Here is a 17,926-nt window from a genome sequence, read left to right on the forward strand (position 1 = left end):
GCTAGAAAAGTTAAAAAGTCTTAAAATTGATAAATCTCCTGGCCCCGATGGGATACACCCTAGAGTTCTGAGAGAGGTTGCTGAGGAAATAGCAGAGGCATTGGTTGAGATCTTTCAAGAGTCACTGGAGTCAGGAAAGGTCCCGGATGATTAGAAGATGGCTGTAGTAACCCCCTTGTTCAAGAAAGGATCAAGGCAAAAGACGGAAAATTATAGGCCAATCAGCTTAACCTCGGTTGTTGGTAAAATTCTAGAATCCATCATTAAGGATAAGGTTTCTAAATTCTTGGAAGAGCAGAGTCTGATTAGAACAAGTCAACATGGATTTAGTAAAGGGAGGTCATGCCTGACAAACCTGTTGGAATTTTTTGAAGAGGTAACAAGTAGGTTCGACCAGGGAAACCCAGTGGATGTGATCTATCTGAACTTTCAAAAGGCCTTTGATAAGGTGCCACACGGGAGGCTGCTGAGCAAGGTGAGGGCCCATGGTGTTCGAGGTGAGCTGCTGGGATGGATTGAGGATTGGCTATCTAACAGAAGGCAGAGAGTTGGGATAAAAGGTTCTTTTTCAGAATGGCAGCCGGTGACGAGCGGTGTCCCACAGGGTTCGGTGCTGGGGCCACAGCTGTTCGCATTATATATTAATGATTTGGATGAGGGAACCGGGGGCATTCTAGCGAAGTTTGCCGATGATACGAAGTTAGGTGGACAGGCAGGTAGTACTGAGGAAGTGGGGAGGCTACAGAAGGATCTAGACAGGTTGGGAGAGTGGTCCAGGAAATGGCTGATGGAATTTAACGTGAGCAAGTGCGAGGTCTTGCACTTTGGCAAAAAGAATAAAAGCATGGATTACTTTCTAAATGGTGAGAAACTTAATAAAGCCAAAGCACAAAGGGATCTGGGAGTGCTAGTCGAGGATTCTCTAAAGATAAACATGCAGGTTGAGTCTGTGATTAAGAAAGCAAATGCAATGTTGTCTCTTATCTCAAGAGGGTTGGAATATAAAAGCAGAGATGTACTACTAAGACTTTATAAAGCTCTGGTTAGGCCCCATTTGGAGTACTGTGTCCAGTTTTGGTCCCCACACCTCAGGAAGGACATACTGGCACTGGAACGTGTCCAGCGGAGATTCACACGGATGATCCCTGGAATGACAGGTCTAGCATATGAGGAACGGCTGAGGATACTGGGATTGTATTCGTTGGAGTTTAGAAGATTATGGGGAGATCTAATAGAGACGTACAAAATAATACATGGCTTTGAAAAGGTGGATGCTAGAAAATTGTTTCTGTTAGGCGAGGAGACTAGGACCCGTGGACACAGCCTTAGAATTAGAGGGGGTCATTTCAGAACGGAAATGCAGAGACATTTCTTCAGCCAGAGAGTGGTGGGCCTGTGGAATTCATTGCCACGGAGTGCAGTGGAAGCCGGGACGCTAAATGTCTTCAAGGCCGAGATTGATAGGTTCTTGTTGTCTAGAGGAATTAAGGGCTACGGGGAGAGTGCTGGCAAGTGGAGCTGAAATGCGCATCAGCCATGATTGAATGGCGGAGTGGACTCGATGGGCCGAATGGCCTTACTTCCACTCCTAGGTCTTATGGTCTTATGGTAAAACCAAACTAAACTGGCAGTTAATTAGTTCCCTAGAAATGATCACATTGGTTGGTCTATGTAATATGTGCTCCACAGTTCCCAGCAACAAATTGATCAAACGTTAGCCAAGGAAAAATGATTAATTAAAAAAAAATTAATACAAGCAATCTGAAATAAATTCCACAATATTAAAACCTAATTAGGATTATCACTTTATTTCCCACAGATAATCCTCAAAATATTGCTTAACCATTTTTGCTGCAAATCTTTGATAACAAAGTTATTTTAAACTTGAATTTTAAGAATTATACCCTAATACAAGGATTATATATTTATTGCTCTTAGAATTTCAAGATGCCTCAATTTCATCAAATGGCTTAGCCTTCTCAAAAAGCACTGCTAAAACCCAGAATATCTTTCTCATATACCCCCTAAAAGCTAGACTACAATTTCTAATCTCTGTGGAGTTACTGTAAAGCGAAGTGTTTTGACATTACAATTTGCCTTTATTGTGTTTAGATGCTTTAGATCATAAGGATGATTAAAAAACCCAAGATCACTAACTAGTGAGCTCTGCTGTAGACCCTGTCCATGAAGCCTTCTTACTCTCAGAATGGCTTACCAGGATATTTGATTGTGGGAGTGTTACAACTGCATTCAATCCTGTCCCCAACTAAACTTGATAAATGCAAATCTCATAGATGGCAGAACAGTTGCAGCGCAGACGGGGGCCTCTTAGTCGATCTGTGTCTGGTCTCTGCAAGAGTAATTCACTTTGTGCCACACCTTCACCTTTTCACTATGGTCCTTCAAATGTTTCTTCTTCAGAGAATGATTCAACTCTCCTTTGAAAGATGTGTGAACTGCTTCTCTCACAATATCAGACAATACATTCCAAATCCTAAGAGCTATCTACATAAAAAATCTTCTAGTACATAAAAATCAAAAGTCTTCTGTACAGAAAAATCTTCTCTGCCTTTAAAAAGTCAAGTCAGTTTGACATGGTTGAATAGTACACAGCACAAATGTAATTTTTTTTATTCATTTATGGTCATTGTTGTTCAGGGTAATGAGTGTTTATAAGGTAATGACACCATAGGTCAATAACTCAGCACAGTTTAGAGACTGAACTGGAAGTTAGTTTTGTGGACACAAAACAATGGTTCAACTGTAGAAAAGACTGCTGACAATTACTGTTTGGCCTTATTTCAATGGGTTAGATGCTAAGGGTCATGGAAACAAATTTCATTAAGAGTAAATGTCCAATGCTTATCATCATCGACAAAATGCACTGAAGAAATTCACGAAGGCTCTTCATTCAGCACTTTCCAAACCCAAAACTACGATCATCTAGAAGAACAAATGCAGCAGATATATGGGACACCACAATCTGCAAGTTCCCTTCCAAGCCATTTACTACCCTGACTTGGACAAATAAAGCCATTCCTTCAGTGTAGTTGGATTAATAGCCTGGATTTCCTTCTTGAAAGACATTATGGAGCTACCTACTCCAAAAAGAGTCAAAGAGCTGTACAGCACGGAAACAGACCCTTCGGTCCAACCCGTCCATGTCAACCAGATATCCCAACCCAATCTAGTCCCACCTGCCAGCACTTGGCCCATATCCCTCCAAATTCTTCCTATTCATATACTCATCCAGTTGCTGGATGCCGTTTAAATGTTGTAATTGTACTAGCCTCCACCACTTCCTCTGGCAGCCCATTCCACACATGCACATACAACCCTCTGCATGAAAACGTTGCCCCCAAGTCTCTTTTATATCTTTCCCCTCTTGCCCTAAACCTTTGCCCTCTAGTTCTGGACTTGCCCTACACCAGGGAAAAGACCTTGCCTATTTACCGTATCCATGCCCCGCATGATTTTATAAACCTCTATAAGGCCACCCCTCAGCCTCCAACGCTCCAGGAAACAGCCCCAGACTATTCAACTTTTCTCTACAGCTGAAATCCTCCAACCTGGCAACATCCATGTAAATCTTTTCTGAACCCTTTCAAGTTTTACAACATCCTTCCGACTAGAAGGAGACCTGAATTGCACACAATACTCTAACAGTGGCCTAACCAATGTCCTATACAGCCGCAACATGACCTTCCAACTCCTGTACTCAATAGTCTGACCAATGAAGGAAAGCATACCAAAGCCTTCTTCACTATCCTATCAATCGGCGATACTACTTTCAAGGAGCTATGAATCAGCACTCCAAGGTTTCCTTTCTCAGCAACACTCCCTCGGACCTTACCATTAAGAGTATAAGTCCTGCTTCGATTTGCTTTCCCAAAATGCTGCACCTAGCATTTATCTGAATTAAACTCCATCTGCCACTTCTCAGCCCATTGGCCCATCTGATCAAGATCCTAATGTAATCTGAGGTAACCCTCTTCGCTGTCCACTACACCTCCAAGTTTAATGTCATCTGCAACTTACTAACTTGGAAATGAAGTATTCCTATGAAAGACGTTCGGTCTATAGTAGAATGGAAACACAGGATCTAAGTTTGTGTTGGAGGAGGAGAGATTGAGAAGAGAGATTAGGAAGAGCTTCCACTTTAGTTTCTCGATGGGCCAAATAGCTGACTTTGGCTCCTATGTCTTAGGTCGTTGTTTCAATTGTAAGTTCTATTCAGCCTTAAAAATACATGCTTAAATACGCATAGAGAACTCGGTTTGTCATGTGACTTCTTTCTCCAATGGCCAGTAATTCAATAAGTTATTGTTTATTCCAATTATTATGCAATTAAATCAGGTCTGGGAACTATTCCAAACGAAGTCCAATTAGCAAAAGCAATTAGCCTTTGAATGATTTGGTTTTGATTGTTCAATCATGACTTGCTATAGAAATACAAATGGTGCTTCCGTTTACATTGAGAAGACAGGAAGAAAGTTGATTTTAATCCCCATTGATTGTAATGTCTGTAATTATAGCATCCCTACAGTGTGGAAAGAGACCATTTGGCCAACCAAGTCCACACTAACCCTCTGAAGAGCATCCCACCCACTCCCGTCCCTCCGTCCTATTCCTGTAAACCCTCATTTACAATGGCTACCCCATCTAGCATGCATATCCCTGGATACTATGGTACAATTTAGCGTGGCCAATCTACCTAACCTGCACATCTTTAGACTGTGGGAGGAAATCCACCAGATAAACAGAAAACGTACAATCTCCACACAGGCAGTCACCCAAGGCTGAAATTGAACCCGGGTCCCTGAATGCTGTGAGGGAGCAGTGCTAACCACTGAGCTACCGTGTCACTCTGGAGTCCCGGAGGCAAGTCCTGGACAGAGGCCAATGCTTGGAGGCTGTAAGGTCTTGTGTTCTGAAGCCCAGCGGATATTGACTCTGTGAAGAAAGGACTTTTACTTGATTACTTTAAAGACACTTTTTATTCTCATCCTAGACTATTAAAACGCTATATTCAAATCCATGCTGGCCTTTTATTTTAATACTTCAATTCTGTAACAACACAAAGTATTATACATGGGTACCCTGTACCTAAGGTGTTGCTGAGAGGCGACAATACATACTTTTTACTGCACTCATGTGAAAGCATGTGACAATATTGGCTATTCTCTGCTGTGATTAGCACAAAGAACCCACCTGAGGTACCCCACAGAGGTGTAATGAAATAGAAATGGATGCCAAGCCAAACAGAATTGCCAAAGCTGTGGTCAAAGAGGTCAGCTTTAAGGAAGACCTCATAAGGAAAGAAACAGAGGGTCTAAGGGAAAGACACAAAGTGATATGGGACTCAGGTGACTGAAAATACAGGAGGTTTCAGTCAGTTACTGCCAAAAGAACAGGAAAGGTCACAACAAACTTGAGAATGTATTTTAAATTACAGGTTTTGGGGGAGATTCGTAGCAAATTTAGGTATTCAATGACAATAGTAATAGATTGTTTGAATGTGTCCAAACCATTTTGTTGTATGATCAGCAAAATCATAAAACTCCCTCATGAATTTAAAGCATTGCTTGCAGCTTTTGGACAAGGTCCTAGATCTGCAGATAGCAGATTTCCTTTCCGAAGGCACATTAGTGAATCAAATGGATAGTTACAACAAGTAATGATAGTTTCATGATCACCATGATTTGGTCTGCCTGATGAAAATGAAAAATTACACTGAATCTATTTATTTACTCTGTGCCCATGGGCATCACTGGCATTTACTGCCCATCTCTGTTAATCATACATTGACTGTTCAATTATATACAGCTGGCAGGCATTAAGTTGATTCTCATTTGAGCACCGAGAAAAGAGAAACTTTAGGGGCTTTTGAGGCCCCGCGGCAGAAGCTCTGAGCCAGAAGGAACTGGCTCAAATACCACCTATCAATGAGGTGTGTTGTAACATTCCCAAATAGACTGATTTAAAAAAAAGAGAACCTTATTGAAACTGAATCAGGAGGAATATGCTCATAATATTTCATGTGAAACACAGGTAAAACTGAATAAAGATTGGTTTCAGTACAATCCTTCACCAGTTGGGCTTTCAGGATAAGAATATTAATTTCCTTGGGACAGAATGATTTTTTTTTAATCTTAACTTCTGTAGTCTGTACAAGAAAACAATGGCATAGTGTTAATTTCATTGGAATAGTAATCCAGAGATTTAGACTCCACAGCACAGCAATGTGGTTGACTCTTAACTGTCCTCTGAAATGAGGTGAGAGTGTGGTGCTGGAAAAGGACAGCAGGTCATGCAGCATCTGAGGAGCAGGAAAATCGACGTTCCGGGCAAAAAAGCCCTTCATCAGGAATGAGGCTGGGAGTCTCAGGCGTGGAGAGATAAATGGGAGAGCTGGGACGGGGGTGGTGGTTGGGTCTAGGGGGAAGGTGGCTGATGGTGCAATAGGTGGATGGAGGTAGGGGGGGTAAAGGTGATAGGTCAGAGAGGAGGGTGGAACGGATAGGTGGGCAGGAAGATGGACAGGTAGGACAGGTCATGAGGGCAGTGCTGAGCTGGAAGGTTGGATCTAGCATATGGTGAAGGGAGGGGAAATGACGAACTGGAGGAAATCTTATCCCACTTCCAACCTTGCAGCTCAGCACCGCCCTCATTACCTGTCCATCTTCCTTCCCACCTATCTGCTCCACCCTCCTCTCCATTCTACCACCATTACCCCACCTCCATCCACCTATCGCGCTCTCAGCTACCTTCTGCCCAGCCTCACCTCTCTCCCATTTATCTCTTCACCCCCGAGGCTCTCAGCCTCATTCTTGATCAAGAGCTTTTGCCTGAAACGTCAATTTTCCTGCTCCTCGAATGCTGCCTCACCTGCTGTGCTTTTCCAGCACCACACTCTTGACTCTAACGTCCAGCATCTGCAGTACTCACTTTCGCCCTGTCCTCTAAAATGGCCTAGCAAACCATTCAGCTTAACAGCACTTAGGGATGGACAACCAGTGTTGTCCCTGCCAGCCATATCAACATTTCATGGAAGAATAAAGAAACCCAAGTGGAGCAATGATGCAGCAGCAATGAAATTATGGCGATACATGTCAAATTCTGGGTGATATGTTTGGCATTGACAGTGTTCTTATGTGTCCATTACCTTTGTCCTTCTTGGTGATGGGCTTGGGAGGAATAGCCTGCTGCAGTCAATCACACAGACAGGACGTGCTATAAACTGTATTGAATGGTAAAGTGGTCTGATGTTTAGAGATGCTCTGTAAAAACTGGAAGCGGTTTTCTTTTTATACATATGCACCGGAAAACCTAGTGAGGTTCCTTACCTGTGTGCCCTGGCAGCGGAGAATGTGGCCGTGGTAGTGTTGGGGAAGTACTTGAAGTCACAATCAGGCTCTTCCTGTTACTTGTACGGCAACTGAAACAGAGTAAAGCAAAATACTCACTCAAACCATTTCTCTTGTGCCTCTTCCTAAAGCTATCAATCATTTGTGCTCAGTTTATCCAGAAGGCAAGTCTCCTTTCAGTATCATTAGGTCAAAATCCTGCAATTCCCTTTTTAACAGTCTTGTGGGTCTACAACAGGACAGGGCCTGTAGCTTTTCAAGAAGGCAGCTCACCAATGCCTTCTCTAGGGCAACTAGGGATACGCAATGAAATGCTTGTCAGCTAATGACCCCACATCACACGAGTGAATAAAATAAAAAACAGACTTTCCAAATTTCAAGTCTGACTTGAAGCAAATTTATTTCCTTTTTGGACTGTTTAAATAACTGTGGTAAATGCGTTAAACTTAACTAGTGCAGAGATTAAATGTGTGAAGCGCACATAATTATGCTTGGCCGTTTGTTAAATACCATCTGGAAGACATTTGAAATCCCAGTATTTGATATCTGACTGTTTTAGTTAATCAAGATCCCACAGCGTTCAGGGATTTCTCTTTATCAAAACTGCAGTGATTCTGTAGTTTATGAGAAACAACCAAGGTCAGCTTGCCATATATTTTTTTTCCCTGCTGTTCTTTGGATATAAAGCGTTAATCTGAATATAAAATAATAAAATTGAGAGTATAACCCTCTGGTATTGACCATTATTTGTAAAGGGTTTACTGCAACACACATTATGAAAACAGAATACTGAAATGATTACAGCAGATTTCCAATTTCTTGTCCATGATCTACATCCATTTTATTCATCTCTCCATGCACCCTAATAGGATGACACTATTTGCTTAAACTAAACAGTTTCCTTGTAACGTGCCAAGGCCAAGAACTGCATTAAAGGTCAGTTAACTAAACACTTACAATAGTTTATACTAAATATTGATAATATTAAAAGATGGTAAAAGGTGTAAGTTATCAGCTAAAAATTCCAGTGTTATAGTACAATTAAAGCTAAATTCAGGGAAGGGAGGAGGAGAATGACGACAGAGTCATTTCCAACTATTATTTCACTAGTTACTCAGACAAAGAAATTAACTGATACTCTTGGTTTCTGGTCTCAATGGGCATGTGTGAACAGCCCCTGCCTGTTCCTTGTCCAACATCGAAAGGTCAATGTTGAATGAGTGAAGAAATAAAATGCTGCCTGAATATTGTTCTGGATATGGGCTTAATGCTGCTTGTTGGGGCAATGCCATGGATAGTTTGTTTCAGCTGACTCTTCCATATTAGTGCAACAATGTCTCGTTTCCAATTTGCAATTATTATTTTCAACCACTAAAGACTCAAAACAGAAACACCTCCCCATTGCTAATTTTATATAAGTGGCAATATCATGATTAAATCATGATAATATCATAATCAAAATTCCCTTAGCTCTTTATTTTTTCTAAAAAAAAGGTAACAATCTTTTTCCCATCTGGGACATCCATCCTGGGAGTACAAACTAGTTACTGATCCTTAGGTTTCTGTCAATACTGCTATTTAAAAAGTGAAAATAGTATGTGCCAGTTTCCTGTCCCTTCCTGCAAAGATGCAGGCAACCCACATTACGACGTCACTGCTAAGCTTGGAAGTCACACTGTGTTGGAAGTCGCAATGTCAAACCTGTGTCATGTCATGCTGCAGCTTAAAACTATGCATCAATGTGTGCCAATATTTCTTGTACATTTTCAAGATAATTTACAAAATTACAGAGGGCGACCTAAGTATAGACAAGTCTAACATACGATGACTGTACCAACAATGGAAAAACTAGAGACTCCATGATAAACAATTTAAGTATGTAATCACTATTCTGTCAACTAAACTATATCAAAAGTAACAGTATGGTTCAGTGTGGTTCTAGCAAAATTAAAAACTTTTTAAAAAATGGATATATGTTATGCATATTTTATAATTATATCCTTAATATATCCCAAAAGTATCATATTTTTACATAGGCTGCTTCTTTCAGCAGGAGTGTGTAATGTCACCAGCAATGGTCCTTCTAAATTGTGTGGACACATAGCAACCTAAAACCCTGTGCAGCTTGAGTACCAGTCTGCCTCTTTAAACTAGCATATGTGTGTGAAACATTGGCCATCAGCTAATTTTAATCTTGAACTAGGGTAAACCTATTTCTAGAAACAGAAGCACAGCATTATTTATTTCAGGCAGAAATGCTACTGAATAAGAAGGGAGGGAGGGAATGAGAAAACATAATTACTCCAGAACAGCAATCAGTGCTTACTGTGAATATAGTGAGCCAGTAACAGAATAGATGAATTAAACAGCCATAATGATTGAGATAATAAATCACATAATAAAGCAGGAATCTTAATATGTGTAGAAAGTGTAAATGCCTAAATTTTGGGTACTTATTTACTATACATCACATCTAACAGGCAGTAATCCAACAAGGAACGTAGATTTCAACCAAGAGCATAGCTCAAACCACCTAAAAAAAATCACATTCATCATTGTCAAAATGCATGACATTTCGTACAGCAGTAAAAAAGGCTTCTAAAGAATATGCTTCTGACTAAAAATAATTTTTGTCTAAGCTACTGCTGCTGAACATGGTATCTCTTATAATACTTCCTCACTTTGGGATACTCATGCAGCGCACTGTTAGTGTTCTTACCTCTGGGCCAGAAGGTGTGGGTTCAAGTCCCACTGCCACAGAGGCACGTCATAATATCCCAATAGGTTGATTAAAAATTGTGATTTTATTTTCATGACATACATATGTATAGCTATTCATGCCTACATTTAGTTTTAATGTTTGTTTGAATCTTGCATTGACAATAAGTGAGCATTACTGGTGCTATGAAATTGTTACACAATTTTTTTTAATGTTAAGAAACCGTTAATTGCTTCACAGTGTAATGATATACACTCCACTCATAAATAAATATATACTAGCTGATTAAAAAAGAGATGTTCAAAAGCAGATTTTTTTTTAAATTAAAGCACTTGAGAAAAATGGCTTATACCAACAGTTGCTTCAAGATAAACACATTTACACAAAACAAATAACAATTTTCTTGTCAAACATGCTGGAATTCTTCATGTTGTACAAATATCAGAAAAATAAATTCAAAGGCTTTCCTAAAACATGACAACATCACAGACAGGTTAGTCTACCAGAATAAGATGCCGGGTGGGGCTTGAGAGAGGGGGAGAGAGCAAGCGAGCGAGAGAGCAGTAAGTTCCAAATTCCCTGTGATTCATTGTGCAAGAATGCAAACAGAAGCTTGCGACTTGGACTTAAAATAAAACAGGGTGGAAGATTTGCCTAACTTTACCCAGGAGGAAATGTGTCCAAGAAAGCACTTCTAACTGATGCTCGGAGAATTGAATATGTACTTAAAGGACAGTCTAGTGTATAGCTGATGTATATTTTCCTACTGTGTTAAAAAATTCTATTGTCTATTTTAAAGTAAACGTTGCCTAAAAATAGCACTTAGTCAACCACTTTCTTAATCTATGACAGCAAGTATCTTAAAACATGAAACTTTTCAGCTATTAACAAGATGGTCATTTTTTTTTGAAGTTATCAGTCCATTCAGGGTTCATAACAACAGAGACAACTTCCAAAAGAACAAAACTGATGTCATTCTAAGTTGTATTTGGTGCCAAATGCTTCTTTGATACCAAAATGCTTGGATCTTTGTACTAAACAAGATAGGATATTAACATTCTCATAAAACACTGGTTTAAAATGGATGGTGATAAGTAAAATAAAACCTTACAATAATCTATGACTTATCCTGTATAGTTTCAATTATCTTGTTGCACATTTCAATAAAATAGAAAACAAAATTATAGTTATACAGGACAGAACATGACTATTAAAGAGATAGTTAGCATTGTCATGATAAATTTGACTCTGTTGACTCAAAAGGGAAGATCTAGAGCAGGTAGGATAGAGATGAGTTGCTTTCATCAGGTCACTTTGGAAAAACAATGTCCACTCAAAAACTACATGTATTTATAACAACACCTTTGAAGTAATTGACATCTCGATTGCTTCAGAGCAGCAATATGAGGGGATATTAGGGGAGCTGGCCCTCAGAAACCTGGTAAAGACTTGCAAATTTTAAGGAGCATCTTAAAAGGGCGAAGGGAGTTAAAAAATGGCAGAATGTCGTAGGGAGAGAATTTCCACAGCTTAACACCAAGGCAGCTAAATGTAGTGACTAATGATGGGATAATTAAAATTGGGGTACCAGATTTCGAGCAGCATAGACTGTGGTTGTTGAGAAGTTGGAAGAGAATGCACAGATAGGAAAAGCAAGACCATGATTTGAAAACAAGAATGGGAACTTTTGAAACTGGAGTGTAGTTTAACCAGGATCCTACACTGTTGAAAAAGCATAGTCAAATTGAACTTGCTGTGAGTAAGGACATGGACGACAGAACTTTGTGTGAACTTGAGTTTATAGAGGTTAGAAAATGGGAGGTTGATAATGAGTGCATTAGAATAGTCAAATCTGGAGATAACAAAAGCATGGATGAGAGTTTCAGCAGTGGTCCGGAAAGGGATGGGTCAGAAACTTCCTCAAAGCTAAACGATTATGAGACATCAGAGCAGAATTAGGACTTTTGTTCCATCGAGACTGCTCCATCATTTGATCATGGCTTACATGTTTCTAAACCCCATTCTACAGCCTTCATCCCGTAATCCTTGATCCCCTTGATAACCAAGCATCTACCTTTGTCTTAAATACACTCAATGACTTGGACTTCATTGCCTTCTGTGACAATGAGTACCACAGATTCACCACCTATGGCTGAAGAAATTCCTACTAATCTCAATTCTAAGGGTCATCCTATCATTCTGAGTCTGGGTTCCTCAAGTCCTAATCTCTCTATTAGTGGAAAAAAAAACTTCTCCATGTCCATTCTATGCAGATGTCTCTGCATTCTGTAAATTTCAATAAAACTTATTCTTCTAAACTCCATCAAGTATAGACCCAGATTCCTCAACCGCTCCTCATATGACAAGTCCTTCCACCCTGGGATCATCCTTATCAACCTCATCTGGACAAACTTCCAAAGCCAACATATCTTTCCTTAGATACGGGACCCAAAACTGCTCACATTAATCCTCATTGGTTGTTCCTTTCGATGTACACCAAACAGGATTCTGCTGCACTACCAGCAATTAATGGCAACAAAGCTAAAATCAGTCTGTGAAATTGTATTGACATAATTTTTAAAAGTAACAGAGGAAATGTTGAGAAGAATATTTTGATTCAGTTGGTAGTGATGACATGGAGGCAGTGATAGAAAAATAATTGTAAATGTTTTAAAGAGAAGAACAGATAAATATTTCAGTAAGCAAACCATAAAACTTTATGGGAAAAGGCCAGGGGAATCAAATTAACTGGAAGGGTTTTTTTTCCAAAACACTTGCAGCATGAGAATTGTCAGGATGGAAGTTCAAAGCCTATTATAACCACACAGGGATGATAAAGAAATAGCAGGCACGCTAGGCAGCTATTTTATGGGTTTTTTTAAATTAGGTGGGTCAACACTCAGACACAGTAGGATTCAGTTGGGAGTGGGTGGGATAGCATTTTTGCAGGAAGCAGAGTGGGAGGAGGTGTAATCCAGGTATATGTGGGAGTCCTATTCAACTACCCATCCAGATGCCTTTTAAATGTAATTGTACCAGCCTCCCCTACTTCCTCTGGCACCTCATTTCACACACGTACCACCCTCTGTGTGAAAAAGCTGCCCTTTAGGTCCCTTTTAAATATTTCCCCTCTCACCTTAACTCTATGTCCTCCAGGTTTGGACTCCCCCCCACCCCGGGGAAAAGACCTTGTCTATATACCTTATCCGTGCCCCTCATGATTTTATAAACCTCAGTAAGGTCACCTCAGCTTCTGACACTCCAGGGAAAATAGCTCCAGCCTATTCAGCCTCTCCCTATAGCCTCCAACCCTGGCAACATTCTTGTAAATCTTTTCTGAACCCTTTCAAGTTTTGCAACATCCTTTCTATAGTAGAGAGACCAGAATTGAATGCAGCATTCCAAAAATGGCCTTACTGATGTCCTGTATAGCCGCAGTATGACCTTCCAACTCCTATACTCAATGCACGGACCAACGATGGCAAGCATACCAAGTGCCTTCTCATTATCCTGTCTACCTGGGTCTCCATTTTCAAGGAACTCTGACCTGCACTCCAAGATGCCTTTATTGAGCTACACTCACCAGGACCTTACCATTAGATGTATAAGTCCTGCCTTGTTTTGTCTTTTCAAAATTATCTAAATTAAACTTCATCTTCTATTCTTCAGCCCATTGACCCATCTGATCAATGTGTACAGCTTTGGGAAATTATTTCCCAGAAAAATACAAAAATGATGAATGCACAATATTCAGCAGTATTGATAACTCTCCAGATACTGAAGGAATTTGTGTCTATCTGCAGCAAGATACAAATAATACCCAGGCATTTTGGGGTGATAGTAGGGTAAATAGAAACTAACAGTAAAGTTCACAGAAGTGCCAGGCAATGACTATGTCTAACAAGAGAACATCTAACTTCCACCACTCAATGTTCAAAAATAATACTATCACTGATCCTCTTACAATTAATATCCTGAGGGTTACCAATGACCAGAAACAGAACTACACCAACCATATAAACTCTGCACTCACAACAGCAGGCCAGAAGCTAGGAAAACCAGGATCGCCTGAGGGGTAATAGAGCCTCATTAACTAGTTTCAATCTTGTGATGGCAAGTTGAGTGCCTCCAATTGTCTACAAAATGGGTTTGAGCTGATGGAATGATTGATAACCGATCAACATATTGGTTATGAAGATTGGAAGACATTTTTTATATCCCACTGTCATGGTCTTAACAGGTCTGATGTCTATTTTCTGTTAAAATCTCTTCTGTTGATCTGATTATGACAGTCAATTTCAGCCTGGAAAACCGACTTACATTTTTAGATAATTGTGTAGATATTTTGACTTTGCCTGACCCTGGTAGTTCAGAATGTGGAGCTATGGCCACAGTCAGCCCAGTTATGATCTTAATGAACTGCACAGCATACTCAAGGGGACGAATGACCTACTCCTTATTCTTTTGTTCATAAACCTCAAACAGAAGTCACCTGACTTTTTAGTAGCCATGGTATAGTGTTCATTTTCCATATTTCTTCCTTTTTAAACTCTAAGTACAGAGGCTATTGCCCAGTTATCTTTTACATATATGATGTGACCATCACAGGGATTATGTCATAAAGCCATATGACAGAACAATCACTGTGCTTCTGATCACCTTGAAAAGAAATGCAAGAAAAGTCCTGAAATTAGAGTAATTTTGGCCCACCATGACAAAAGTAGTGCAGAAGTGAACTATTACACCAATTCCTGGTTTTAGAATAATATGCTTTGAGAAACAACTTGACATTTTGTGACTGCTTAGACTTAAAATTGAAATATGCCATAATAGGCTCTGGAGAGACAATTCAACAAAATAAAGCAAGCAAACCTGGAACAAAACTTTAAGATATACCAAGACAATGGAACAACATGTTTAAAGTTGTGAAAATTTGTTAGATCAAATGCTAGTAAATATTTCTTTATGTAGATAACCATCAGTAAGAACAATAACAGTGGGCACTGGAAGCAGATTGATATTGCAATGAGTAAATGCATTGGCATTCTGAAAGGATAAGATCAAATTGCCAAAAGGCTTGCACTATATCTGCAATGAACTTTCCTATGAATAAATCACTGCTGAACTTGGTGATCAAGACTTGACATTCATTATTAAAACAACTGTTGCATACCACACTGAAGATACCCTCAGTTGAAAGATGAAGTTGAAGTTACTAAGATTTCCATTAATGGCTACTTATTTTGTAATTTTGAATGTAATAATAATTAAAGGTGTTTGGGAGAGCCAAGGATTTTTTTCCATTCTGATCAGGCCTAACAGCATCTGGACACCTTGACTTTACACTCAGAAGAAGAAACAAGTGGGATCATCAATTAAATTTTCCCTTAGGCTCCCCCAGCAGCAAGATTTATCTACTAGACACCTGACGTCAAATCATTACACCATAAGAAACAAAGTTCGCCAAGGCAACCAAAACTATATTTTTGCGCGAGTGCTAACAAAGCATGAGGTGTTCAGACAGTTTATAAATAGATGTTTGCATGTTGTTAGATAATAGGAAAGTGATCTTCAGTTAACAGTTCATGGTAATCTTATCAAAAGGTCAAATCAAATATGGCAGGTCAACAATGTGGCCTGCAGTCCACCAACTGGTCAAGAAGTATTGATGTAACAGGAAAACAAACTAGATTAACTTTGTTTATCATCCCGTAGTTATATACTACAATATTGTTAAATTTAAATTCAGTCTAACCAATAGTACAATTTTCTATTCAAGAAACGAGTACATTCCAAGAATCAAAGTATCACATTAATTAATCTGTTGAGAGTGGTTATATGCTAAGAGCCAATATAAACTGATAAAGCCAAATTACCTGCTTTTGTATTGTAAGTTCTATGTATTTCTTTGACTTTACTCAATTAAAATGCAAGGACCTACTGGGACAATATTCAAATAGCTTATGTAAAAAAATCATCAAAATAGAATGAGGCACCAAAGTTGAATGCCTACAAAATAAGTCTTTGATATAAGTCTGAAACATATTTACCAACACATGATACAAATATACCAGAAAAATGTGCAAAACAGGATGAATCAACCATTTCCTAATAAGCTACACCAGTTGATGCCTTGCATGAACTAACTGAGAGAAAGTGAGGACTGCAGATGCTGGGGATCAGAGCTTAAACATGTGTTGCTGGAAAAGTGCAGCAGGTCAGGCAGCATCAAAGGAGAAGTAGAATCAACGTTTCGGGCATAAGCCCTTCTTCAGGAATGAGGAGGGTGTGCCAAGCAGGCTAAGATAAAAGGTAGGGAGGAGGGACTTGGGGGAAGGGCGTTGGGAATGCGATAGGTGGAAGGAGGTTAAGGTGAGGGTTAAGAACCAAAAACTTTCATGTACTTACCCCCACACTCCGGATTCCTCAACTGTTCCAGAATCTTCCATCGTCCTCCGGAAGCGCTCCGGCACCATTAACCATGTGGCCGCTGCAGCAACCGCCACCGCGAACCATGACATCACTTCCGCCCCCACCGACCATGCAACCTCCACGATCGCCGCCCAGACAACCGCCTCCACGATCGCCAGGAAGACCATCGCCGACAGATTCGTGGCCTCCGCGGGGTCCACAGCCACCGGGAACAACACCGTTTCTGCATTTGCCGCAGCCAATTCTGCCCCTGGAGTTGCCGTCGCAGCATCGACTTCCGCCCCCAATGACGTCACTCGCCTACACACCGACCACGCCAAATGTGTCTCCGCCCCCACGCCGATCCCCACCCCCTCGCCGATCACCGCGCCCGCACTAATCCCCGTCCCCGCGCCGATCCCCGCCCCTGCACCTAACCCCGCCCCCGCACCTAACCCGGCCCCGCACCTAACCCCGCCCCCACTCCCAGCTCCAGCCCCACACCAGGTCCTAGCTCCCAGCCCTGCCGTATTTTCACCATCCCTCCAGACCTCCTCCTCTCTGAGGATGAAAGATCATTCCTCAGCAGAGGCCTCACCTTCATCCCCCTACGCTCCCAGATTAACGAATTCAACACATGACCAGACGTCGAACAATTCTTCCGCCGCCTTCGCCTCCGCGCCTACTTCTCCCAGGACTCCTGCCCACCCTCTGACGACCAGTTCTCCCACCTCCAACACACCCCATCCACCTGGACACCCCGTGCTGGCCTCTTACCCGCCCTCGATCTCTTCGTAGCCAACTGCCGCCGTGACATTGACCGCCTCAACTTCTCCACCCCTCTCACCCACTCCAACCTCTCACCATTGGAACGTGCAGCCCTCCACTCCCTTCGCTTCAAATCCAACCTCACCATCAAACCGGCAGACAAGGGAGGCGCGGTGGTAGTTTGGCGCACCAACCTTTATATTACTGAGGCTAAACGCCAGCTCGCCGACACCTCCTCCTAGCATAAAAACTATGGTAATTATCGAGCATTTTCACAACCTCAGAATGCCCCAAAGCAATGTGTAGCCAATTAAGAAATTTCAAAATATAATCACAGGTCTAATGTAGGAAATAGGGCAACTAATTTATGCTCAGCAAACTCCCACAATCAATTTGACCATGAGCAGATCATGTTTGATGATGTTGACTGAGAGGTACATGTTAGCCAGGGACAGTGAAAATCTCCCCTCCTCTTCTTCAAAACAGCAACACAGGATCTTTTACAACAGTGCAGACAAGAAAATGGGGCACTAGTTTAACATCCCATCCGAGGCCATGATGTGGTGGACAAAGTTAAAAATCACACCACACCGGGTTATAGTCCAACAGGTTTATTTGGAAGCACTTGCAGAGCACTGCTCAGCTACCTGATGAAGGAGCA

At 40.9% G+C, this 17,926-nt stretch overlaps 1 protein-coding gene across 1 annotated transcript in view; it reads right to left on the minus strand.

Annotated features, from left to right (window-relative positions):
• mast2 (microtubule associated serine/threonine kinase 2) overlaps nt 1-17,926 on the minus strand; it is a 418,453-nt gene that overhangs the window by 135,394 nt on the left and 265,133 nt on the right. Inside the window, 1 exon segment of the mRNA XM_072574356.1 lies at nt 7,347-7,438. Coding sequence (XP_072430457.1) covers nt 7,347-7,438 — 92 coding nt within the window.

Source organism: Chiloscyllium punctatum, chromosome 7, assembly GCF_047496795.1.
Source record: "Chiloscyllium punctatum isolate Juve2018m chromosome 7, sChiPun1.3, whole genome shotgun sequence".
In the NCBI taxonomy this organism is placed as follows: domain Eukaryota; kingdom Metazoa; phylum Chordata; class Chondrichthyes; order Orectolobiformes; family Hemiscylliidae; genus Chiloscyllium; species Chiloscyllium punctatum.